The 25,803-nt window shown below is 43.4% G+C and overlaps 1 protein-coding gene across 4 annotated transcripts in view; it reads right to left on the bottom strand.

The window, feature by feature from the left end:
- The window catches only part of LOC131229752 (SWI/SNF complex subunit SWI3D), a 28,766-nt gene extending 15,278 nt beyond the window's left edge, over positions 1-13,488 (bottom strand). For 2 of the 4 annotated variants that reach the window (XM_058225763.1, XM_058225764.1), the window contains exons 1-2: positions 12,671-13,487; positions 12,037-12,563 (exon numbers count right to left, since the gene is read on the bottom strand). In XM_058225763.1, coding sequence (XP_058081746.1) covers positions 12,037-12,563; positions 12,671-13,388 — 1,245 coding nt within the window. In that variant the 5' untranslated portion in view covers positions 13,389-13,487. Of the gene's footprint in view, positions 1-12,036; positions 12,564-12,670 lie in introns of all 4 variants that reach the window. The other 2 variants (XM_058225766.1, XM_058225765.1) reach the window with 2 other exon arrangements.
- Between the last annotated feature and the right edge of the window lie 12,315 nt (positions 13,489-25,803).

The raw sequence follows: 25,803 nt of genomic DNA, 5'->3' as shown, positions 1-25,803 counted from the left end.
ACATAAGAAGGAAAAAAGAATAAAAATAAATAAAAGCATATGATGCAATCATGAGAAAGCAAAACACTTCAGCAGGTGCTCTGCCACTGTCTAACACCAAAGACATTAAGCAATTGTGTGCGTATGTTCATTCTTAACCAATTGCTTTCTGTAAAATGTGACTTAATGATGCAGAGTTACTTGAGTCATATTGTCGACTTCACTTCTCAGCAGGACCACAACTGAACCCCTTCCTTGCTTGAAAAGGATATGTGACACTGGTATCTGGGACCTTTGTCCCTCAGGATGTTTTACAATCAACTCATCCAACCACTTCCTTTGGATCAATGATGGGTGCTGGGTGGGCCTCATATGGCACTATTCAGGCATGCTGAGGGTAGTTTTAGGTGGCTAGTTGGTAAAGATACAGTTATTACCATAGAACACCTATGTAATTTTTATTTTTATTTTTATTTTTTCAAAGATGACAAAATTTTATTAAAAGAAACGAAAGAGGAAAAGAAATAAAAACAGAGGAAGACACCAAGAAGGCGGCCCTAAACTCAAGGTGTTCCATATCCATTACGATACGCCCGTAAAGGCCGATACATATAGATAATGACCATGACCATTACACGATACAGGGATGAAATGGGGCAGTTTTTTTTTGGGACCATCCGTTACGGTGGCTGTTGATGCAAAAATCTGGTTCGTCCTCTTAGACCTTCGTATACCTGCACGGAAAGATGACAAAGGAGACCCTGGCTTGAGCAGGGGACCCTCCGATGCCAAAGTCAGGCCTGGATTCTGGGTCTAAATGTATTGAGGGGTTTTGAGAAAGAATTTTTGCCTACCTCACAAGACGATGGAGGTTCCTCTTTTATAGCTGCTGGAGCATTTAATCGTACGAGGATTCTTCTCCTGATATCGTGTGCGGGATCCTCTCCTGGTATCACGGAGATAGGATCGTGCCCATCTCCAGTCTTCATCCGATCCCGTGAGCTTCGGGGTTGGGGATCTTATCCCAAGATATTCGGGATGAGGCTTTATCTTGCGCTGGCCAATCTGATAAGAAGATCGGCCCGATGCATGCCCGGATCGCTGATGTGTCGTCCGAACCGACTTAACTTCTGTCTCGGTTTAGTGAACCATGCCTCGGATCGCTGATGTTTTGGCGACCTGAGGCATTAAGTCCGAGTCTCCGAACTCGTATCTTTTGTCCCCAACAAGAAGCCCCTTTACTCCGTGTTTTTAATATGACACTTAGGAGTAGCGAGTTTTGAGTCGGTTCATAACTTAGTCCGAGACAATAAGTAGTCATTTAATGCATTCTGTGTCGCCTTTGACGGGAGACGGTTCAGTTTCTGACATCGCATGCGCCGACAGCCGTCAAATCGCTCACCCCGCCAATGAGGGTTGGACACGTAGCAAGGGCATTATTGTCGTCAGTCGACGTGCGCCACGTGTCGAGTGGGGGAGTCGATGCAGGCGTCGAATCATTTCCCCATTAATTGCTTCCGCCACATGGCAATCTTATAAAATGGTGGGGGTACCGCATTTCGAACTTCTACTGCCATTCCCGCTTTGCATTTCCTTTGGAGCTTTTTCGGTCTTTCGTCTTCTTCCTTTCCTTTTTCTTAACTGTCAGCGGCTCCTTTCGCCATTTCCGTTTTCCTTCCTCCCTCCGGTGAGTCTCCCCTTCCTCTTTATTTAGTAATAATGGCGGCTAGAGGTTCTCGAAGTCCCCAGGAGGGGGTTTCCGGAGATGAAGGAGAAGCGCAACGTTTTTGGAATGTTGCGGAATCGCCTTCCTTACTGACAGAGATAGCAGTTGATGCGAACGCTGCTTTTCTTTCTGAGAGGGTCACTGAAGCTCCGGCGGAGCGCCCTGCTTCCGTTGATCCTTCTCGTGGTGGGTCGTCTTTAATAACCCGCCCGGGAAGGCCTAATTTTCCAAGGGGCACGGAGGAAGAAGAGGAGTAGGAAGAGGAAATATTGATTGCCGAGGGAACCTCTGGGCCGGTTCCTGTTGATAAGTCGGCACACGCCGAGTCTGAAGGAGAAGGATCGGGGGTGATCTAAGCGGCCCAGTTCCTTCGGTTTTAACTGAGGCGGATTTAGACAGAATCCGAATCGGGTATCACATCCCTGAATCGGTTATCACTTATCTCCCCCGTCCGAATGACTTGCCGGATCATCCTCCTGCTGGGGCGGTCGCGATCTACCAAGTCTCGATGCAATGCGGCTTGCGTCTGCCCCTTCATGCCATTGTCCGGGGAGTTTTATCTCATATTCAGATTGCCCCGGGGCAAATAGTTCCGAATGGGTGGAGGAACTTATTCGGGTGTGCGGTGTTGTGGGCTGAGATGGAACAGCCACCGCTAACAGTCGACGAATTTCTCCACTTATACCAAGTGCGCGTGAACCCGAACTACCCCGGCTTTTATGTCTTCGCTGCTTGGCGGGGCGGAGGCGGCTCCCTAATAACTGACCCTCCCACTTCCAACAAACATTGGAGAGAACGTTGGTTTTGGGCCTGCGGTCGCTGGGAGACGGCTGAGTCCGGGTCCTGCGAGGCTCGTGTTCCTCGGGCGTTCCAGAGAGCAGGTGACTTGGGTCTTCTCCCTTGCCCTTCTTTATTTTTGTAATATTCTGAGTCTGACGGGCTTGTGTCTGGCAGATATTCCGAAGAAGCGGCAAAAGCTCGGCTCCAGTGCTTCAGCTCGGATCAAAGAGTTGAGGACGTTGGATCCGGCAGATAGGTCCTGGAAGGTGCTCTTACAGCCGGAGCGTCTTCATCTCGCAGGTCTAGACTCGGCCGTCACAGGTAATTGAAAATGTATCTTCATGTATCTTCTGAATTTTTCCTGACTTACTTCATTTTTTTTTAAATTATTTTTAGATTTGCCCGAAGCTCGACCCCATCTCAGGATTGTTCCCGAATCGGCCCCCTCGGAAATGACTGGAGCTCGTCCTCCTCTTAGGGCGGTTTCGAAGTTAAAGGTTCATCCGCGATCAGTTCTTCTGTCGGAGTCTCGGCCGCCGAAGAGACAAAGAGTGGTGCGGAAGGAGAAGGTGCTTGCGAGTTCTTCTGCCCCTACTGTCGTCGTAATTTCTGACCCGGAAGAAAGGGTGGAAGTGACGGTGGCCGCAGCCTCGGAACCTCAGGCGGCACCCGACTCGGGACACGTTGCGACGGATGTTCCGAGACAGGAGGAAGAGACTAGGGCTGCGTCTTCCAGAGGGGAAGAAGAGACGAGGACTGCATCCTCCAGAGGGGAGGAAACGAACCAAGAAGGGCCGTCCGTCCTGCAGAAGGTGGTGTCGGGGATGGTTCCCTAGGCCTTAGCCCATGGGAGCGAAAGAGAGTTCATCAGTCTCTACAACGCTCCTTCATCGCAAACCATCGGCCATGCAGCAAGGGTGCTTTTTGAACTCGCTCCCTGCTTGGTTAAGGCCAGCAAAGAGTTATCTTCGACTCATCGGCTGCAGACTCTTCTGTCGGAAGCCGAAGGGCGACGCGAGGATGCCGAAACTCGGGTCGGCGTTCTGATAGGCGAGGCGGCCCATGCCGAAGACGCAAAAGCAGAGGCGGTTTTCTCCAGGAGAGCCCTTGATGAAGCGCAAGCCGAGGTTACTCGGGTATTGGCTCTCCTTTCCAGAGCTGAAGAAGAGAACCGACGAGTTCTCGCAGTCCATGCTTCTTGTGCAGATGACTTGGCTCGGGCTAAGCTTGAGGCGGCGGGGCATATTCAGCAGGCCAACGAGAAGACTCGGGAGGCTGAGAAGGCTAGGGACCAAGCCGTCCAAGCTTTCCTTGAGTCAGCGGAGTTCGAGGATGAGAGGGATCGCTTGTTCCAAAGCGGATTTCTGGAATGTGTCAAAGACATAAAGAAATCTTTTCCTGACCTTGATCTCTCAGAAATCGAGGGTGGAGGAGCCTCGGAATCCGAGAATCCGGACGCCGCTGCTGAAGTCACTGCTGGGGATGAGGCCGGTACATGCGAGAATGCTTCGGGTACCGTTCCTACCGGAGGACAGTAACCAGGGCCCCTTGTGTTTTTTTTTTTTTAAATCGATGTATTCACATGTTGTACTCGCATGTGGTTGATGAATGAAAGAAAACGCCTAGTTTTATTCATTTGACTTGGCTTTAATCTTTCTTAGTTCAGAATCTTTAAACATTGAGTACCGAGCTAAGGATAGTAAATCTTGAGGTGCTCAGCGTTCCAAGGATGAGGCAATGATTGTCCGTTTAGATCTTCTAGCCGATACGTTCCTGGTCGGATGGTGCTCGAGACGATATAGGGTCCTTCCCAATTGGGTCCCAACGTACCCGATCCAAATTCCTTGGTATTGGAAAATACTTTTCGGAGAACCATATCTCCCATTCGAAACCTCCTGATCTTAACTCGGGTATTGTAGAACCGAGCCACTTGTCGTTGCCGTGCCTCCGTGCGCAGCCGCGCCACTTCCCTTTGTTCGTTCAGAAGGTCGAGCCCGAGTGTAAGGAGTTCTTCATTTTCTTCCGCATTGAACGAAGTGATTCGAGCCAAAGGTAATCCGATTTCAACGGGAGTGACGGCTTCCGAGCCATACGCGAGTGAAAAGGGAGTTTCTCCTGTGGCGGTTCGAGCTGTAGTTCGGTAAGCCCAAAGAATTTTCGGGAGCTCTTCGGCCCATGCTCCTTTGGCCCGGTCAAGCTTGGTCCGAAGATGTTGCTTGATAATCTTGTTAACCGCCTCAACTTGTCCGTTAGTTTGAGGATGATGAGGTGAAGAATAGCGTTTCTGATTCCGAGGTTGTCGCACATCTCACGAAAGCTCCTATTATCAAATTGCCTTCCATTGTCTGTAATAATGGTACGGGGTACTCCGAATCGGCAGATAATGTTTTTCCATACAAACTCGGTGATCTTCTGCTCGGTTATTTTAGCTAATGGCTCTGCCTCGGCCCACTTCGTGAAATAATCCACTGCTACCACAGCAAACTTGGTCTGACCTTTTCCCATAGGGAGTGGACCTATGATGTCGACACCCCACTGTGCGAAGGGTCAAGGACCAGTCATCGGCGTCAGTGCCTCGGGCATCTTCCTCTGTGAACGAAATGCAATATCTTTCCCTTTTCTTCTCCTTTGGTGGCCGATCTATAATCATAAGCTCGGACTTAGGCTGACTAAGTTTTCTCGCATGATTCCTTCGAGCATTGTTTGAGTCGCCCCCACCTCGCGGACCGCCGATAATTGTCCGGATTTCTTCCATAGGCTGACTCTCGGCCGGACGTCCCTCAGCTACCCCAGCTTTAACCACATGTTCTTTGAGTCGGCCGTCCTTTATGAGTCGTTCGATCTCTTCCTTTAGGTGACGGCAATCACTTGTGTTATGCCCGTGATCACGGTGATAATGGCAGTATTTATCCTTGTCCCGCCGATTAGGATTACTCCTGAGCTTACTGGGCCAGTTGACAAAGCCTTCGCTTTTGATTTCCATCAATACCTGTTCCTGAGTCTTGTTCAGGGGGGTATATGTGGAAAATCTTTGATCTGGTCGTTTGCCTGACCTTCGCTCATCATGCGCTTGATCATCCTTGCGTTTCCTTCCTCCGGCCGAGTCGGCTTCCTTTTTGGCCGACTCTTTGACCAAAGTTTTAGTTTCACGCAGAATTCGCATTTCTTCGGCGTTTGCATACTTATCCGATCGTGCCATAAATTCTGCCAGAGTATCGGGCGAAGTTTTATCTAGAGATGCCAGGAATGGCTTATCTCTAACTCCTTGCATGAGCGCATTGAGAGCCGTTTCTTCTGAATGTTTTCGAACCTGAAGGGATTCGAAATTGAAACGCTTGATATAATCTTTCAATAGCTCTCCCTGCTTTTGAACTATGTTATTCAGATGTGCAGGGGGCTTTAATTTCTTTTTTCCACCGATGAAGTTGGTGAGGAAGGCGTCCCTCAGCTCAACGAATGAGCTGATGGACTTTGGTTTCAACTGTTTGAACCACAGTCGAGCTACATCGGTCAATGTAAGAGAAAAGGCCCGACACATTACCGCATCCGAGGCATCGTGGAGCTCCATATAGGTTCTAAAGCATTCGATATGCTCCGTCGGGTCGGTCTTGCCGGTGAAAGGAGTGATTTGAGGCAAGCGAAACCTCTCGGGCAACCGAGCCTTCATTACCGAGTCCACAAAGGGGGACGCCTTTGCTTCGGATCTGGTCGAATACATATTCCGGCCATGCTTCATGTCCGCCATCTCTTTCGCCATTTCTTCCCGCACTTCTCTTTTAAAATTTTGAATATCGGCTTTCCAAGGTTCACTGCTCTCTGCCGTGCCTTCCATGGAAGGGCGGTTGCGCCTTCTTCGCTCTATCTCGTGTCGAAGATCGGTCGGGGGCAGGGAAGCGTTGGCCGACTGAGCTGGAGATGGTTCTGATTCGCCTTGGAGTTGGCTCGGCCGGAAAGACTGCGGCGCGGAAGGTTGAGGATCAACCGCCGCAGTCGGCGTGCGCTATCTCCCCTTGAGGATGCGGGAGTGGTTGCATTTGCTGCTGATACATTCGTTCAAGCATCTGCTTCATCATATTCATATCGAAGCGGATTTTTGAACCTTCTGGTCCAACCGCCCATCGTTGCGACCCCGCTGATTGTGTTTTGGTCGCTCCTCGTTGGCGGTTGTTAGGTGGGTTCGGGGCTGGGGGAACGGCCTGCCGGCCCTGTAATCGCAATCTCGTTCAAATCTTCTTCTGGGACCGTCCTTCTAGTCATCACCATGGAATTCAATATAGAAATATGAGATGGCTTTTTTGTACGGTTCCCACAGACGGTGCCAAACTGTTGATGCAAAAATCTGGTTCGTCCTCTTAGACCTTCGTATACCTGCACGGAAAGAGGACAAAGGAGACCCTGGCTTGAGCAGGGGACCCTCCGATGCCAAAGTCAGGCCTGGATTCTGGGTCTAAATGTATTGAGGGGTTTTGAGAAAGAATTTTTGCCTACCTCACAAGACGATGGAGGTTCCTCTTTTATAGCTGCTGGAGCATTTAATCGTACGAGGATTCTTCTCCTGATATCGTGTGCGGGATCCTCTCCTGGTATCACGGAGATTGGATCGTGCCCATCTCCAGTCTTCATCCGATCCCGTGAGCTTCGGGGTCGGGGATCTTATCCCAAGATATTCGGGATGAGGCTTTATCTTGCGCTGGCCGATCTGATAAGAAGATCGGCCCGATGCATGCCCGGATCGCTGATGTGTCGTCCGAACCGACTTAACTTCTGTCTCGGTTTAGTGAACCATGCCTCGGATCTGACACATCCTTTGGCGACCCGAGGCATTAAGTCCGAGTCTTCGAACTCTGTATCTTTTGTCCCCAACAGTGGCTATAAAGGCCATTAAGGGGCAAAACGACCGTTACCCCCGTAACGGTCAAAAATTGGCTTTTTTTCTCCTCATTTTTTTCTATTTAAATCCAATTTTCCCTCCATTTCTATCACTTCTCTCATTCCAAAAACTCTCATTTTACAATAGATTTCAACTACTCTTACTATAGTTTTTAACATTAAAACCGTAAATTGAAGTGATTTGAGTGAATAGGAGCTCCGAGGGCCTTTTTTTTTCAAAAAATTAAAAAAAGTAGTATTTATGCATTTTTCTAATTTCTAGTTCTAATGCTTGATTGTGATGTGTATACATTAGATACATATAATCGTGTTCACAATTTCACTAGATAGCCTGATACAACACTCTTACCAAAGAGTGGACTGTTACACTACCATAAACATGTTCAAAACAAAAAATGAATACATATTTAGAATATTTATATTATTCTGGATCTTCTATATATTTTTTCAGAATTTTTCAAGCAAAAGAAAATTTCAACCATTACGGGGGTTGTAACAGTCATTACGCCCCCATATCAGCCGATACCCGTAACAGTAATAGTGGTGACTATTACGGCCACCGTTATCGATACAGAATACCTTGACTAAACTACCCATGCAAATACAGGCTACAATCCTTTGACTTAGGAACACAAGAAGCCCATTTGATAACCATCTTCCTCACCCTTAGGGATATGCTTGATCATATTGTTAGAGTAACTAGCGTTCCTTTCTTCCCAAACCACCCACCATAAGGCAAGAAGAACCATTCTCCAAAGCCCTTATCTATCTTTCCCTAGGCAAACCCTGATCCAAGAGGCTAAAAGATGATCCACCAAATCCGAGGCAACCCAAATCAATTGGAAACGACCCAACATATCAGCCCAAATTGCCCTTAGGGAAGAACAATGCAAGAAGAGATGGTCCATAGTCTCCTCATCCTACATGCACATAATACAGATATTTGGGAGCACCATACCTCTCTTCCGAAGGTTGTCCTTGGTCAGAACTTGCTTTCTTCCCACCAACCACATGAAAGATGCTATTTTTGGAGGGACATTAAGATGTCAAACGAGTCTCGTACTTGCCGCCTCATTATGTTGCCTAAATCTTGTCATGAGGGAAGAAAAAGATTTAACAGGAAGGGCGTGCAAGCAGTCCGCCACCATGAAGGATGTGTCGTGCCTATTACAAACGGATGTATCATGTGCCTAAAGGATGTAGAATCGGTGGATCAGCTGTTTATTCACTGCAAGCCGGTACTAGAAGTTATTTTGAGGAGATTCATGAACCTCTTTTGAGATGGCTTGGGCATTTCCAACTTGATTGCCAATCTCTTCCAAGCATGGAATTGGGGTGTTCATGGCAAAAGAAGACAGAATCTACGAATCTATCCTTGGAGTCATTTACTCACTTTGGAAAGAACACAACGACAGGACCTTCAAATGCAACAACAAGACCTTCAACAAGTCCAGGCCAACAGAGGTCGTTTCCTAGAGGGCTGAGGGGAAGGGTGATTTCTTGGGAGTTGTGGTTAAAAGCCTTTTCTAGTTGTAATTGAGATGACCTTGTGGGGTTGTGGGATGATGATACTAGAATGTCAGGGAAGAATGATCCCTTATGATTATCTCTCAAAAAAGGAAAAAAAAAGAAAAGAAAAAAGTATCCCTTAGCATCCCTCTTTCTGTAGGCTCTAAGTTTGTAGTTCTATTTTGCTCTTACTAATTTTTTGTGTTATCTTTCCCGATCCCTTATGATTATCTCTTAAAAAAGGAAAAAAAAAAAGTATCCCTTACCATCCCTCTTTCTGTAGGCTCTAAGTTTGTAGTTCTATTTTGCTCTTACTAATTTTTTGTGTTATCCCTCCCCCCCCACCAAAAAAAAGGTCCACCAAAACTTATCTACATCAGAAAAAACTGCTTCTAAAAACTTGAGTTAGAAGTTAACTATCTAGGTTTCTTAATGCTAGCATTTTTTGTTGAATGAAAAAACCGACTTTTAACTAAAGGAAGAGGTACGAAAGCAGATGCAACAGAAGATAAAGGAAAAAGACTTGAGGGGCATCTTCAAGTGAGCCTTTCTTCGGAAAAAAAATAAAAATAGAACCATCAGCTCTTTTATTCTCTACCACTCCTAATCTCCTATCCAATTGTTAAAAGCTCGCCTCTCATATACCATGGAATTGAGAAAGCACCACAGTCCAATTGACAATCAGCGACAAGATTCTCCTTTTGTGTGTGCGTTTGTGTGTGTTTTATGATTGTTAAATTAGAAGATTTTATTAAAGAAGAAGATAATACAACACACAACGTGTGTGGCCTCTTCCTTCCCAACGCCTGCTTCCTTTGCTTAGTTGATCCACAATCTGCCAACCGCAAAACACAACATGTGTGAACTCTTCCTTCCCGATGCATGTCTCCTTTGCTTAGTTGATGCAGAATCTGTCAACCATCTGCTCTTGCACTGTCCCTTTTCTTCGGCGGTGTGGCAACCATCTGCTCTTCCATTGTCCCTTTTCTTCGGTGGTGTCGCATGGGATCCTACAACAAGCTGAAGTCTCTTGGGTGGTGCCGCTCTCAATCAAGGGCCACCTTAGAACATGGGATGTTGGGGGTGGGGGTAAATTGGGGAAGAAGAGGTGGAGACTGGCCCTACTTGCAGGTTTTTGGTTCACTTGGTTGGAAAGGAACTCTCATTACTTTGATAACAAAAAGTTCCATCAAGAGAGTGTCTGTAGAGTGACCCAATGATGGGGGCCCACATCACATGGGTTCCGCCTCACACGAGTGGGGCCCGCCTCACACGGACCGCCCACCTTGAGTGTGCCCCTGCATCCCACAAGCCACCCCACTCGAGCCCGATGTGAAAATGCATCTGCATTAATCAACAACAGTGAGGAGTCTTGAACACGAGACCTCCTGCTCTAATACCACTTTGATGCAGGACAACTAACCACTTACTCTAAAAACTCGAACTGATAGAACGTGGCAAATCAATCCCTTTATCTTATAGTCCATGCCCCACATCCCATGGGTTAGGTCCTCGGCCGAACCCCCCTCGTGGGCCCTACATCACCCGGGCTCCACCTCACACAAGTAGGGCCCGCATCACATGAGCCACCTGCCTCACATGGGCTGCCCACTCCAAGTGTGCCCTTGCATCCCACAGGCCACCTCACTCGAGCCTGGTGTGAAAATGCCCCTGCATTACCCAAAGTGTTAGAGAATAGTGCCCTTGATCTTTTAAGGCTAGGATTGAGTTGTTCTACTCCTGTATTTTCTTTTTCTTTTTTTCTTTCTTTTTTCTTCTTTCCTTCTATTGTGTTCTCTTTCTTGTTTTGCTTTTTTTTTTTTTTTGGCTTTGGCCTAATAAAATTTATCACCTTTCAAAAAATTAAAAAAACACACAACATATGCCACAACAATCACCGCAGCAAGGCACTTAAAATCCAAGCATACAACTAATGAGAGAGGAAAAAACATTGTCGCCTAACAACGATATTAAGAGAGGAACTCACTACACCCTCATTGGCAAGATGATCCACCTCCTAATTAGGATCACAATTCACTTGAGAGAATAAAGCATCGATACCACTGCACAAAAAATCCAATGCTTCCCCAACCAGATTGGTAAGTCTCCACTCTCCACAGACATCTCCCCAAAATGGCCCAGCTGATCACATTGCACAAATCGCCTTCAATGACAATCGAAGACAATTGAAACACCACAACTACTTTGATTCCTTACAGCAACACAGCCACTTCAACACAATTTGAATCATTGAGCCCAGACCTAGTTAAAGGCCGGCTGTGGTACTGAATGTTCAAAATCAGTGTAGATCTGGAGTTCAAGCACCAGGTAGGAAAAAGAAGTCCCTTATCCTTATTTTGTCCAACTATACAAGTACCCACGAGGTCAGGTAATCCCATCTTTTGAAGGATCAGAGCATCACAGTCCTTAACAACCCTACAGTCTATAAGACTCTCCACCAGCATTGCAATAAATACTCTCACTGTCAAACTAGGTAAGACTCCCTCTTGCCCTTCCCTCCCCTTGCCTCCAGGAATATCACCTCTATGGCCTCCTCCCCATAATCCTAAACACAAGATTCTGCAGGACACATTCCTCTTCCTTGAAATTTTGTAACAAGCTCAGAAAAATGGAACCAATCAAAATTCAAATATATTAGCCTCTTAAATCAGAACATACACATCCAAACCATCAATTCCTCTCTCTAGACAGCAATAACTCAACTTCGAGCACATTTCATGTTATAAGAATGAAATTCAAATTGCACATGTTTGTCAGTGTCTTTAGCTTTCAGGCTGCATTGGGATGCAAGAATGAACTAATTTGTGAAAAATGACTTTAATTGAGGAAATAATAAGAAGTTAATGATGTTTTCTAGTATTCATAATAAGTATCCCTCTGCGGCGACATTCCTTTCAAATGCAACTTGCAAGTAACACGACTGCAATTGGAGCTATCCTAATTGTGATTGCTGAGGGAGTAATCACAACCACAATTTGGTTATCTCCACTATATTAGACGAGTTATTGCAGTGAATCCATGATTTTTCCACCTTGGTACAATTCATACTAGTGAAACTTATTAATGTCAGTCCAAAATGCAGAACCAAGAAATGGAAAAGGTCCAGATTTAGAAGGAAAAAATAACCCAACCTGTGTCTGGCAATGGAAGCGCTTGCGGGAACAATCGGCTGAGCACGAATTGCAGTGGTACTCGACTGAAGGCCCCTCAGGCCGCACCAACTCATCAGCAATAGCAGACTCCGGAAGCAACCGAGGCAGCACAGCTGGCGCAGACGAGTTCGTCCCCAGACCCACATTATCGTGGGGCGGAACCATTTCAAAACGGAACAGCTTTTCTATCAAAGATGCAGTTTTAGCTGCACTGTCTGCGTCCACAGCATCCGCAGCACATTCCTTTGGTGGGAATGGGTGGAAATTAATTAAACCCCACTGGTCTAAGAACTCCATGACTTCTTGTCTCGCATCCAAATTCCCAGCTGAGATCTCTGACAGATCTTTCAATTCAACCTTTGTCTGTGGGTCTGAGTGAAATCTCTTCATGATCGCATTGCGAATTTCCATGTATATGTCAGGAGTCCGTTCTTCGGACTTCCCATTGAAGAATGAAGCTAGGGCTCTTTCTTCGAGCTTATGAACTTTTGTCCATGAAAACCAACCTGCAAAATTAAATTTTACATTCAAATAACAAAATATATAAACAAATGCATAAATTTCCATGAAATGAGAGATGAAAAGGCGATTAGTGGATGAGTGTGGGGCTAGCCTGCAGGTGTTGGGACCACATGGACATTGGTGTCACGGGATCTAATGGCTTCAAATTCGGCAAGGAGAGCCGGATCTGGAGCCAGCGGTTCCTCAATGGCAGGGACTGGCTCCACGGAAGGGGCAGCAGGTTCTCCAACAGATAACAGAGCAGGAGGGGTTGGTGGCGACGGATCGGTCGGCTTCTGTGGAGCGGCATCGGCGGTGGCGGCATCAGCAGTGGCTGCAGCTGCTTCGGCAGCAGCTGCTGCTGCTGCCTTGTTGGGGGACTGTCGCGCACGAGTCAAAGGGCCGTTGCGGAGAGGAAGGGAAGCAGTATGGGACTTCTCTTTCGCGTGGCGCTTGGAAGGTGGGGGCAAGGGAGAGACACCGCTGCTGCCGCTATTGGCTGCTGCTTTTCTTTTATGGGAGCCAGATCGGCGTCTTGGAGCTTCAACGGGCTCTGCTGGTACTGCCTCTGCAGCTGCTGCCTGTGTGTCTGCTGCCTCTATAGAAGCCGCTGCTACAGAAGGCTTCGACTCCGTCGTTTCAGGGGCTGGGGCCGGGACGGGGGCTGGAGCTTGGGCCACTGCAGTTGCCTCGGTTGCAGTGGTGGTGTTTGTAGAAATGTCTCGTCGCTGGAGATTATTTTGTCTCTCGATTTCTCTCTCTTTCGCCTTCTCTCTTTCCTTCGCCCTGCGCTCTTTAGATGATTTCTCTTTAGATGATTTCGTCTTCATCTGATTTCACTGAAACTGCCTCAGATGAGAGAGAGGAGAGAAATGGATACAGTGTTTTGTTTAGAGAGAGAGAGAGAGAGAGAGATGTGAGAGAGGATCTGAAGTCATATATAAAGAGGAATGATCATATACATCCCGTAGCATGCTGAGCTAGTATCCTCTACACCTTTTTCTCCCGCCAATTCGTAACACGTGCAGGAAATCCGATCCGTGCGGAAAAGGTGGACCATGCTTTGAAATTACCTGGCGCGAAATAACCCTGCTTCATACATCAAGCAGACCATATCTATGTTCAGAACGTTGACCGTCCATTGATTTTGACTGTATGGCCCACTTGATTAGTAAGCTCGCGTTGATCTTTCGAGCGCGTGATTTTCATGGTGGGTCCCACATTTCAAACGGATAAGATGTCCTGCTCCTTTAACAGGTTGGCGGGAAGGAAAGGCATGCTACGGGCTGTGCATGTGATCATTCCTCGAGAGGCATGACGAAGACAGTGATCCAGCGGGTGAGGGCATTGTGATTTGGCCCCCACTGTTTAATTTTCGCATGATCTGAACCATTCGTCATGTGGGCCATGATGGATTGGCACGGGATGAAATGCTTTCCACAAAATGATCCTAACCATTCAGTGTAAAATTTCTGGCTGTGGATGAGTCACCACCTCTCTTCTTTCTTCATTTTTTGTATTTTTCATTTTCGATTTTTTTTTAAACAGTTAGGAATCAAATTATCTGTTGGATAGACCCATCACAGTAACCTTCCATCGATCTTGCCGGTTGATCATAATGGAATTGCATATTTGGAGCTAATCACAGTTAAAAACACTTTTATGTTGGGACGATGGAGAAACCTATTACAAATACTATGGTGAATCCCTTATTAGTTGGGGCTCATCACATCAACACGATTTGGACCATTTAATATTTGAGTCCTGCGGTAAGATCATCTATGCTCAAAAATTACCATACTCGGATCGCTTCCACCGTTTAATCAATCACCGACAGATAAATAATATAGAGGGTGCACACCTCCACCTGCATACCCAATCCTATGCCATATTGTCATTATATAAATCCAATCCAACTAATTATCTTATTTTGTCATTTGAGCAAGTGTAAGCAAAAATATTAAATTTGTGCCAAGTTCAAACCTTTTTCAATGAAATTATTTTAAGGCCTATTTGATATGTGGGCTTAGATGGGATTAGGTGGGATGGAATTGTATTTGGTCAAATTACATTAGGTGTATCGGACGGATAAGAAGGGCTGAGATGACATGAGATGGAATTGCATTCGGTCTCATGTGAGATTTTCGATGGATTATGTTATCCACTGCACATGTCCCCACATTGTTGAATGTATTTTATTCATGTTGTCCATCCACATATATGTAAAACTGACCGACAACCATTGTGAATTTGGTTTGCTAATTACAATTTCATGATCCATCAAATAGGTTTTGCTTAATCCAGTGTCTTTCCTGTAATAAGACTTTTATCCCAAATATGGAGATTGAATGGCCAAAATAATATAGTATTTCTATACATAAAATCATTTTGAAATAATAGTGTTAATCTTATTTAATGTAATTTCATGCCATTTAATCACATTGACTAAACAATTCCTTATGTTGTATTTGTTAGAGCTGTACATGAGTTGAGCTTGGCACGGCTTGGCCACTAGTTGACCCTAGCTCGAACTCGGCTCGACTTGGTCCTTGAGCTTGACTGGTCAGCTCGGCTCAATTCAGTCAGCAATTCGGGCTAGTTCGAGCTGAGTTTGCGCCTGTGCGGCATTTTCTCAAACACATGAAGTGCACCTTTAATTTCTCATAGTTTACAAAATAATAGCAGCAATTTATAGGTATTTTATCAAACGCGCAATAGGCAGCATCAAAATTAAGATCCAAGGTTAGTTTTATCTTGTAATGTTTGGTTTTTTTTTTTGTAGTGATTTATTTCATATCCACATCCTACTCACCATTGACCGATCCTACAGACAATGTATCTATCCGAAACAACACTTCGTTAAGTCATTTCATTAAACACTTGGTGAGCAACATCAATATCAAAATAACCAAGTCACCAAACTAGTTCGATTCGAGTTGAAGTTCGATCCAAGTCGATTTGAGCTTGGTCAAGCTCTAACTCGGCTCGAAATTTTTTCTGACTTCAAAAATCAGCTCAAACTCAGTTTCGAACCGAGACGAATCGAGCTTTTTCGAGTCAAGTCAAGCGAGTTAACCAAGCTAACCCGGTTCATGTACAGCTCTAGTGTTTGTTTTTATATTTACCACCATTTGGAATCGTAACATTTGTTACTATTCGAAAAAGACTAAATAGTTTTTATATTTTCACCTCCATTTTAAAGAGTCTTTTTGAAAATTGGATGAGCATGAATAAGTGAAATTTGTAGGTCCCACTGTTCAACCCATCAATTTTACTAGCCCATTTTATAGTATGGTATGGGCCTAAAAATAATGCAGATTATAAGCTTAAGTGAACCACACCATTACAAACAGGAGATCAAGACTTCTACCATTAAAAGATGAAACCATCCATGGTCCAATAGTGATGTTATGATCCAACCTATTCATATGGTCACACAAGCATGGATGAAGGGAAAACACAAATATCAACTTGTTCCAAAACGTTTGTGCCCCGCAAGAAGTTTTTAATGGTGGGCAATTAACTCTCCCATTTCTCGTGGTATGGTTCACTTGTGATTCGGAGCTACCTCAATGGTGCATTCATGGCCTGAAATGAGTTGTTAAAACAGATGGATGGCATGGATCATATCATACATCATACTTGGCCCATAAGTTTTAAAATTTTATCCTCAATATTAGTGGCAAGCTTATCAAATGTCAACTTGCAGGGTGACCGGCTATATTTCATATAGTAAATGATTATTTTTTTACCAACATTTATAATAGTAAATATAAAATCTTAAATGCATAACTACAAGCATTGTGAATTGGCCTCCACTACTTAATTTCTTCATGATCCAAACCATTCGTCACATGCCCCGCGAGGGGTTGGAAAAAGGATGAAATGCTTTCCACATGATGATCCTAACTGTACGTTAAGTACGAAATGCTTTCCACGTGATGATCCTAACTGTTTAGCGGATGACTTTTAATGGTGGTTGAAGTGAATGCTGCTATGTTTTTTTTTTTTTTCCTTTTCTTCTCCTTTTCTTTGTTTGCTTTTTTACAATTACATACTACCAATATGTTTGTTGAGATTGTCCGATTATAATAACCTTTCATCTAGCCGACCAATCATGGTGAGGCTTGGCAAATAAATTGAACGGATCGTGCTGATATTGCTTGAGTGGGGCCAATTATAACTAAAAACACTTATTTTGGGATGATAGAAAAACCTATTACAGATGCTTTGGTGGAAATCCCTGGAAGTTGGGTCTCATCACATTAGCATGATTAGGGCCATTGGATATTTGAGTCCCAATATGGGACCATCTTCTCAAAAATCACTATATTCAAGTCACTCCCACCTTCTAATCAATCACTAATAAATAGATAGTCAATATGGATGGACTACATGCACATTCCACAATTAAGGATTATGAACTTGACTAAGATGAGCTCAATCCTACTCCATACCCTCATTGTTTAAATATTACCAACTAACTAGTTGGAGCTGGTTTTTATATATTTAAAAAAAAAAAAAAAAAAAAAAAAAAACACGTTGAAAATGTGCTAAGCTTAAATTTATTCGAATGAAATTATCTTAAATGTATATTTATAGTTGTCTTTCTACTACACAAAAATACACATAAAGACAAAGGAAAGTTATAAGAAATGTAAACTCTCAATTACAAGTGAATACAATCCTCTATAAATCATGGGATCTCTATGTTCAATGGACCAAGGTTCCTAAAATGGAAGAGAATTCTCTAATACTAAGGTTAGAAAAGAGATAGAAGTGTTTTAAACCAAAGTCTTACAATTATATATATGGACTTCCATTATAAATAAATCCTAATTAGATATCCAATATCTTGTAAATTATAGTTATAATGAGGTATATAAAATTACCAGCTCCCTCTTGATTAGGTAACTCAATCTACACTCTCTAATTAGATAGATTTAGTGTGAAACCTTTGTGTAAGACTCCTATCAGGTAGGTCACACATGATCATAAAATTTGACCGTTGGATTATTCAGATTGAACGATTCAGTGGGCCCCACTATAGTTGTGATCATAATATATAGGTTTAGGGTGAGACGCTTGAACCGCGGTTCCTATACAGGGTTATTAAGCCGGATATGGAAACCTACAGTGTGAAGACCCTAAGAGGGAGAAGTGTGATGGATAAGCTTCTAGTCCTCCTTCCTATAAATAGAGGTCATGGTCTCCTCACCAACACAACTGATAAAATCCTAATTCCATTGAAGGTTCTCTTAGAGGTGTAAGGTGCGGAAGATCAAGGTTTTTGTTGTAGAACGTCTTTCCAATTAGGTACGCTTTTAGGTTATGGTCTTAAATCTCCATTATTGATGCATAGACGATCCGTCAATTCCGCAATACAGGTATAACACTCTGAAATTATAATCCTCGTATACTAAATCTACAAGTGGACCCAAAACAATCCTTCCTAATCTCCAACCACTTGTTGTTGGTCATTGATGTGATCATACTCAATACGGCATGTTTGGTTCCATATATGCATGTACATAAATCCTAATATTGTGGTCATGATACACATCTATCTTTGAAATTGAACTGATTTTATCTTCTCGAACTTGATTGAATAAAGTTTGCTGAAAATATTGATACAATAATATTTTTTAAAAATAATTCTCAATAAAATCCAACCATCAGCTTGATCAAGCACCTTAAATAAATCACTCGTGCCTCGTTACCATTATATAATCAATTACGAATTTCCTCTATCCCATCTCCATGGCTCAATCTTGATCTAGTCACTTCCCTAATATGCTTATTGTTAAGAGATATGATTAGAAAATCAACGTTTAGTTACTCCTTAAGCTATTTTATGCTTGGATTTGTTTTTCATTCATTGATGTAGTTAATATGTGTAAAACATTTGTATTCTTATGGATTACACTCCTAAGACACCTTAAGATTGAACAAAACAATCAGTGCCCAAGGGAGAGCTGTGATCCATGGATTTTAGTGCCCTTGTTATGACCATATAAGTCCTTGGACACACCTGTGACATTCAAAATGTTTATCTTGTGTGAGAGAACTAACTTAATGTCAAAATGGATAAACTTCAGTCAATGTGCCTTCAACCTACTCAAATAAGTGTGTGGGTGTGTCATGGATGGTTTCCTGGATTAAGCATTTAATAACTTACATTAGCAAGATCACGTGTTAGTAGCTAATTTAAAAGGCTCTTCATGCCCAGACTATAAGATAAGTGTGGTTGCACTAACTCCATCAAATCCCTTAGCTCGAGGTGTAGATTGAGATGTCTTGATTGATATTGCTTTGACTAACTTTACATGGCTACTGCATGACCAGTTAAACTGTACGTGGTTGGACAATTTCACCATGATCGTCAAAGTCCACATGATTCGACATGGGATCCACTTGATCTGCTTGAGACACTAGTATATGGGCTAATCTCGAGGTTTAGATCATTCGTCAAGTGTTTTAAAATGCTAGCAATCACTTTCATGCATTTTTATTAGTTAACAATAGGTTTTCAACCGTTGACTTTGAGTTTTGATTGTTGATTTATTTTAAATCTCACTTGATGAACATATAGTAACTGAGATTTGTTAATCCAATCTTTAGATGGTATGAGATATTGCTTAAGGATGGTGATAATGGGTAGCAGAGAATTTTATACAATTATAGCGTATGGATTAAGAAAGTAGACATATTTATTTTATAGTAGGATACACAAAAACCTGCAGGGTGGCGATGCACCATATTATGGTATGCTTCTTGAAATACTAACTTGTATATAAATCATATTTAGGAACGAGATGATGGAAGATGAGATTCTTAGACGTCTTGGATGTCCACACAGCAGAGAGAGAGAAAGAGAGAGAGAGAGAGAGAGAGAGAGAGAGAGAGATGTATGATGTGCCCACCTCCCATCTTTCATTCATGTACATGCCCCTTGAAGTGTGGTTTACTCTCAAACGGCTTGGTTCAACCCTTGGTCACAAGAGTGATGCTGGTTTTAAACTAGAATCTTATAAGGCGACAGTCATGGAGATTTACGATAGGTGTGGAATACTATTGAAAAATCGCAACATTTCCAACTATTTATGCACTTTTAAAGAGCTTATGCTAGACAATAAAAAATATACTGAATGTGAGTGGTTTTGGATGAGACCCTTATGAGAAAATGGTCATTACTTTGGATCAAGTTTGGGATGGTTACATTGTAGTAAGAAAATTTTAAAAATTTTATTCCCAGACTTACAAGTATTTTGCTATGTTATTTTGGTTTGAAATTAGTAATGTTGAAAAGGTTCACGTTTTCTCCATCTTTACAATCTCACCCTTACGTTGAGAGATCTCGCAAGAAGTACATTAAAAAATATGATGACCTGACTTTCATTATTGGCAATGAATATGCTCATGGTTCATTTGCTAATATGGTGTACTCATCGTTTGTCACGCCCCAAACTCAAAAATTGGGCTCACAAAATTTTCGATCGCCGAGTTTAGTACTGACAGCCTCCGTAGTACCTCATTTTCAGCTCCCGATGCCCATATGCTGGATTCCGATCCTGGGATCCTACATGGAGGATTTTCAACGTACACTTGTTTTATAACAAGCATAACCACAAGTTTACCCAAATCACAAAGGCAACATCATCATCACATATCCACTAATATAAACATTTGGATACAGTGCTGAAAGGAAAATACATATATAAAAAATCAAAGCTCTAGAAGACAGCTACACGCTCCAAGCTCAACGTTATTACGACCTAACGCCACCTGCACGCATCTATCGTGCATAAGCTTAAAGAAAGCTTAAAGGGTAGTGTAAGTGTGTGCACAATGTAAGTGTCAAGTATACAATATCAGAGTAAGCAGAAGTACTGACAAGTCTGTGAATATCATCAGCCTTATCCAGGTTATGTGATACAAAAACATAATAAGCCAATATCATATATTGATAATGTAATACAATATATAAATCCCGACGAGTCCACGAATGTCGTCAACCTCATCTAGGCCATATAAATGCAGAAATGTAGCAATTCAGAATACCATATACCGCGGATGTAATGCAATATGCGGTGCGAATGAAATGACCAAGCTGGAGTGTGAAGTCGGCATGATAGTACGTAATATCGCAGGCTACGGGGTCCATCACAAGAGACTTCCATCCAAACTAGTCTCATATCTAAATTTGGATAGATAGACTCAATATGGTAAACTCCTGACATCAAGTTGGTCGCGCGCCCCAACCAAAATCTTTGCCATTGCGAAGATACACATAACAGTTAGTTACGCACCACCAGCCCGAGTGGATAATGAATGAATGAGTATGCACCTACTGCTCAATAAGTCCACATATCAGTACCGTACATCTCTGAGATCATCACCGAGGTCTAGTATACTCTACATACAATTGCCGCCCACTGGACACGTAAACATGCAACTGGAAGAGACTTCACTATCTGCCTGGCCAATAGTCAGCCCATATCTACCCGACACGTCGATAGCGGACCCAATTATGAGCTGGTCAAACTCAGCTTAGCTATGTCCACTACCCTCGGGCGGGTAAGGCTACAACTCCTTCCCAACCGACCACGACATAGTGGGAGACCGACCTACTGGTATTCGACACTCGGGCACTCATGCATCTACTCAGTCTAGACGTTGGAGTCTCTCCTGGCCATAGAGGTCTAGGAATTTTTACTTAGAGACATTTATGATGGCCTGATGCTAGTAACAGATTTTCGGTGTCCCATCTGGCCATCCAGGACATGCCTATGGAGGTTACGACCTTGATGTCGCTAGGGCGTACGTAATCATAACACACAATGCAAGATGCATGAGTCATACAATCCAGTCATTCATCAATCCTATGCATACCTTGCGCTCATGTGAGATAATTTCCACCTATCACGGAGTCTCATAACAACTTGCCCAATGACATATGCAATGGTCAACCACATCTCATAACAAACGTACAGATGATGTGTATGAGCATGTATCATGATGTTATGCTGTCACATACTCATAATCAGTATCGATAATCGGCTTATATAATCGGCCTCGACAATCGGAATCACCCTCGATAATCGGAATCAGCCTCAACAATCGGAATCGGCCTCGATAATCGGAATCAACCTCAACAATCGGAATCGACCTCGATAATCAGAATCGGCCTCGACAATCGGCCTAACAAAGGGCCTAAGGGAAGGTCACAATGTGGATATCTAACCATCACCGCTCATCAATATGGACATTTAACTAACATTACTCCCAAAGAGTGGCCCTTATAGGGCCAGGCATATAATGGGCCCATGGCTTCAAACAAGGGCCACATATACAACATAATGGGCCTCACAATGAGCCACATTACATGGGCCTAATGCACATCACAATGGCCACATACAATCTCAATGGGCCAAATACATCATAATGGGCCTCACACCCGGGCCTCAAGTACATCACAATGGGCCACATCCATGGGCCTCAATTATATTGCAATGGGCCTCTACCCATGGGCCCCAAATACATCTCAATGGGCCTCAACCCATGGACCTCCTATACAACAAGTGGGACGCACTACTTGGGTATTATGTACATTAAGATGGGGGGTACAACATACATCGCGATGGGCCACACAAGCGGACGACATAGATATACAATACATACTTAAGGTGGGCCTCACGTTGGCAGCCAAAACAGGTGAACGGCGTGGCTGCAAAGTACATCAAGGCGGGTCCTACCATCAGGATGGTGAGAATACAACGCATACATCATGGTGGGCCACACCCGCCCAGCAAACGGGGTGGATGGCGTGGCTGGAAACACATACATCGAGGTGCGGCTACACACCACGCGTCCAGACTGATGGTGTGGATAAAACATATAAATCAGGGTGGGTCCCACCTACCCACACATGTCACACGTGTGGGGTGGGCCCACAACACAAACAGATCGATGGCGTGTTTAAATCACATACATCGTGGTGGGTATCCACGTCCCTCGTCAGGGACGGTGTGGATATATAATACATAAATCAAGGTGGGTCCCACCTGCACACATTTGTCATATGTGTGGGGTGGATCCACCCTCTTAAATAGATGGACGACATGTATAATACACATATTACAGTGGGGTCCATAAGATGGACGGTCTGGACGATTAGACCCCAGTGCTGACGTCAGTGCAATGGTTCCACCGTCCTGAAAGCCGATGGACGGCTAGGATGAAATGCATATTTCAAGGTGGGTCCACATGGTGTGGCCCACCCATGATATACATATATATATATATATTATTTTATTTATATTATTATTATTATTATTTTTGTTTGTGTTCTGTAGGTCAGTAGTGTCCAGCGTCCAGTGATGGATGGCTGGATAAAATACATACATCAAGTGGTCCCACACCTCCCGTCCAGATGGACGGTGTGGGATGAAAACATACATCATGGTGTCCCTCACAGCATCGTCCAGATGGACGGTGCAAATCACCTACATTACGGTGGTCTGCACAGCACCGGCAAATGGATGGTGCAGATGGCACATACATCACAGAGGGGTCCCATGTGGCAGGTGGGTCCACACGTGTGGGACCCACCAGCTTGGAAGAAGTTGATATTTGTTTTCTCCCTTCATCCAGGGTCTATCTAGGAAGGACATCCTGGATAAAACACGTACATGGGGTGGGTCTCACCATCCAGATAGCTGGACGGTGTGGATTCCTCACATACACCAAAGTGGGTTCTACCGTGATGGATAACATGGATTAAAACATGCATCAGGTGGGCCACACGACATCAAGAGAGAGAGAGAGAAGGGGAGGGACCTTGCCACTATGGGCCCTCCCTTTACAATGGATACATCAAGATGGGTCCCACCATATGTGGGACCTCAAATCACAATAAAAGCAACGGTGGAAGTCATTAAATCACCCACCTATTACTTTTCTTCTTTAGCTCCTTGGACTCCCTAGCTCCAAATCTACAAGTTTGATGGAGGATGATGGAGATTGGACAGTTGAATGGTGGGGATCTTGGGTAGGAAGTGGGCCACAGTAGGCTCTCTCATGGAACTTGGATTGTCTCTCATGGTTGCTTAGGAGGAAAATGAGAGAGAGGGGGATGAGTGAGTGATGGGTGAATGAGTGATGAGTGTACTTGAAAAGAGATGGTAGCGAGAGAGAGAGAGAGTTGACTTTGGGGTTGCTTGTACTTGACTTGTGAGGTGATTGATTGATGGGATATTCTCTTGGGATTTGAAATTGCATGTCATTTTTTCTCGAACTGAACGCGGGCCCACATCTCCTAGCCTAAGTATCACATTCGCATGTGAGATATGGCATCGAAACCGCGACGACGGTGCGGTTGTAAGGATACAAGTCTCGGGTTGAGTCGACTTAGATTGATAGGGTACGACTCAAGGATACGCGCAAATGCCGATTATAAGTCACGAGTTGCCGAAATTCGATCGGAAAGATTGCGGAATCCTACCTAACGGTACGGTCTAGGATACAGGCCTCACATCATTCATCTCGGGAAGATGACGCCCATGACATGAACTGAATTCGGCTAAGGACTCAGAAGAATGGGGATATGAAACTGTTTGGTCATTATCAGATGATGATGATGATGATGAGTAAAGTGGTTATCGGATTCAATGGGGTGAAGGCTTTAATCATCGGTCAAAGCAATATAACAAGAGTCCTCTTAGGTCTACAAATATTCACTCGACAGCGAGTGACATGATCCAATAGAGGAAGGGTAAGCCAAGTAATCGTGTTTGTGACAAGATGGTGATATGGTCGAAGCGGTGAAGTCCCTGACTATTACAATGTCATAGGGGAAAATCTGAGTTTTGTGCAATTAATGTTTGTTGGAGATTCTCTAAGAGGTTGAAGGACTTAGCCGTGAATACCAACTTCGGACAGTGATGGTTTTATAGAGTGATCTAGTTAGTGCAGTTTTTTTTTTTAAAAATAAAATTTAAAACATGGGCCACGAGAGGAGAAAGGATTGAATATAGAAACATGTCCTTGAACAGAGTGGTCCCAATTGAACCTAGAGTGCCTTTTTGGTTCCTCACTGGATGCTGATTATACTTTCTCTTTTTAGATTTATATGGTTGTAGGGATCGAAACTTGGTGTGCTTCATGTGCACCTTACAAGATGCTGATGATACATGTTCTTTTGGGTTGATGGTTATACCATTAAAAACTGAAATGTTTTTTTTATTTTGTTGGTGTTAGGGTATAGAATGTAGTTGTTGTGATATGTTTGCATACAGGTGCAAGATAAGTATGACTGTCTGAAAGGAGCATGTGGACTTTGAAAAATGATAGTCGAACTTCATTTGAATTTCTTTTTTATGTGCGTTGGTTTACATTTTATGCGTGTGTGACAATGAATTGTCATCCTAATCGAACTAGAGTATGATTTTTGATATATCTTGCTTATAATATTTTGAGCATGTAGTCATGATATATTGCATGGTGATGAGTAGATCATGTTTTGTATTATACTTTTGCTTTATATTCACGAGAACAATAAAGTTTTATTGCTCATTAGAGGTGTAATGTACAAAGGATTGTTTCAGGACGGGGTTGATCTCTTGTCTCATTTCATTTTATGAAACTTCCTGGTAAATGTAAAATTCTTATGAAGGTTAACGATCAATATAACTTAATCATAAATGGAGAAATTGTTTTAAACTGAATTGCTTATAACCTGTCAAATTGTACCGCGACAACGTAATTGTATTTCTTTTCTCTGTTAAATTTTGATTATTTATCAGCAAATCTTACACCTACATGAACCAATGGTACTTTTTTTTCACAGGGTAATCTATAATATAATCTTCAAATTTCAGTTTCAGATACTAATGAGAAAGTTTTACGTGGTCTTCATGGGAAAAGTTCCGAGGATATATGACAATTGAGAGGATTGCGACATATATGTAAATTGATTCAGTGGTTATAGATGTCAATCTTTCGAGTCATATGATGAGCCACACAAGGAATGAAAAATGTACAAGTAGCATAATATTTGGAATATGACATATGTTTTTTCATAACAGTTACAAATATATTTGGTTATCGACATCACAACGTTCATGATTAAAGCCATCCTTGATCAATGATCAGGTATGATGACATCCCAGGGCAACAGTTCACCTTACAGGCCTTCTGAAGGCATTGTAATGCATGTGTGTGGCCATGTTCATCGTGTCGAGGAAG

This window comes from Magnolia sinica, chromosome 16 (genome assembly GCF_029962835.1).
Source record: "Magnolia sinica isolate HGM2019 chromosome 16, MsV1, whole genome shotgun sequence".
Lineage (NCBI taxonomy): Eukaryota > Viridiplantae > Streptophyta > Magnoliopsida > Magnoliales > Magnoliaceae > Magnolia > Magnolia sinica.
This window is presented reverse-complemented; position numbering and strand designations above follow the sequence as displayed.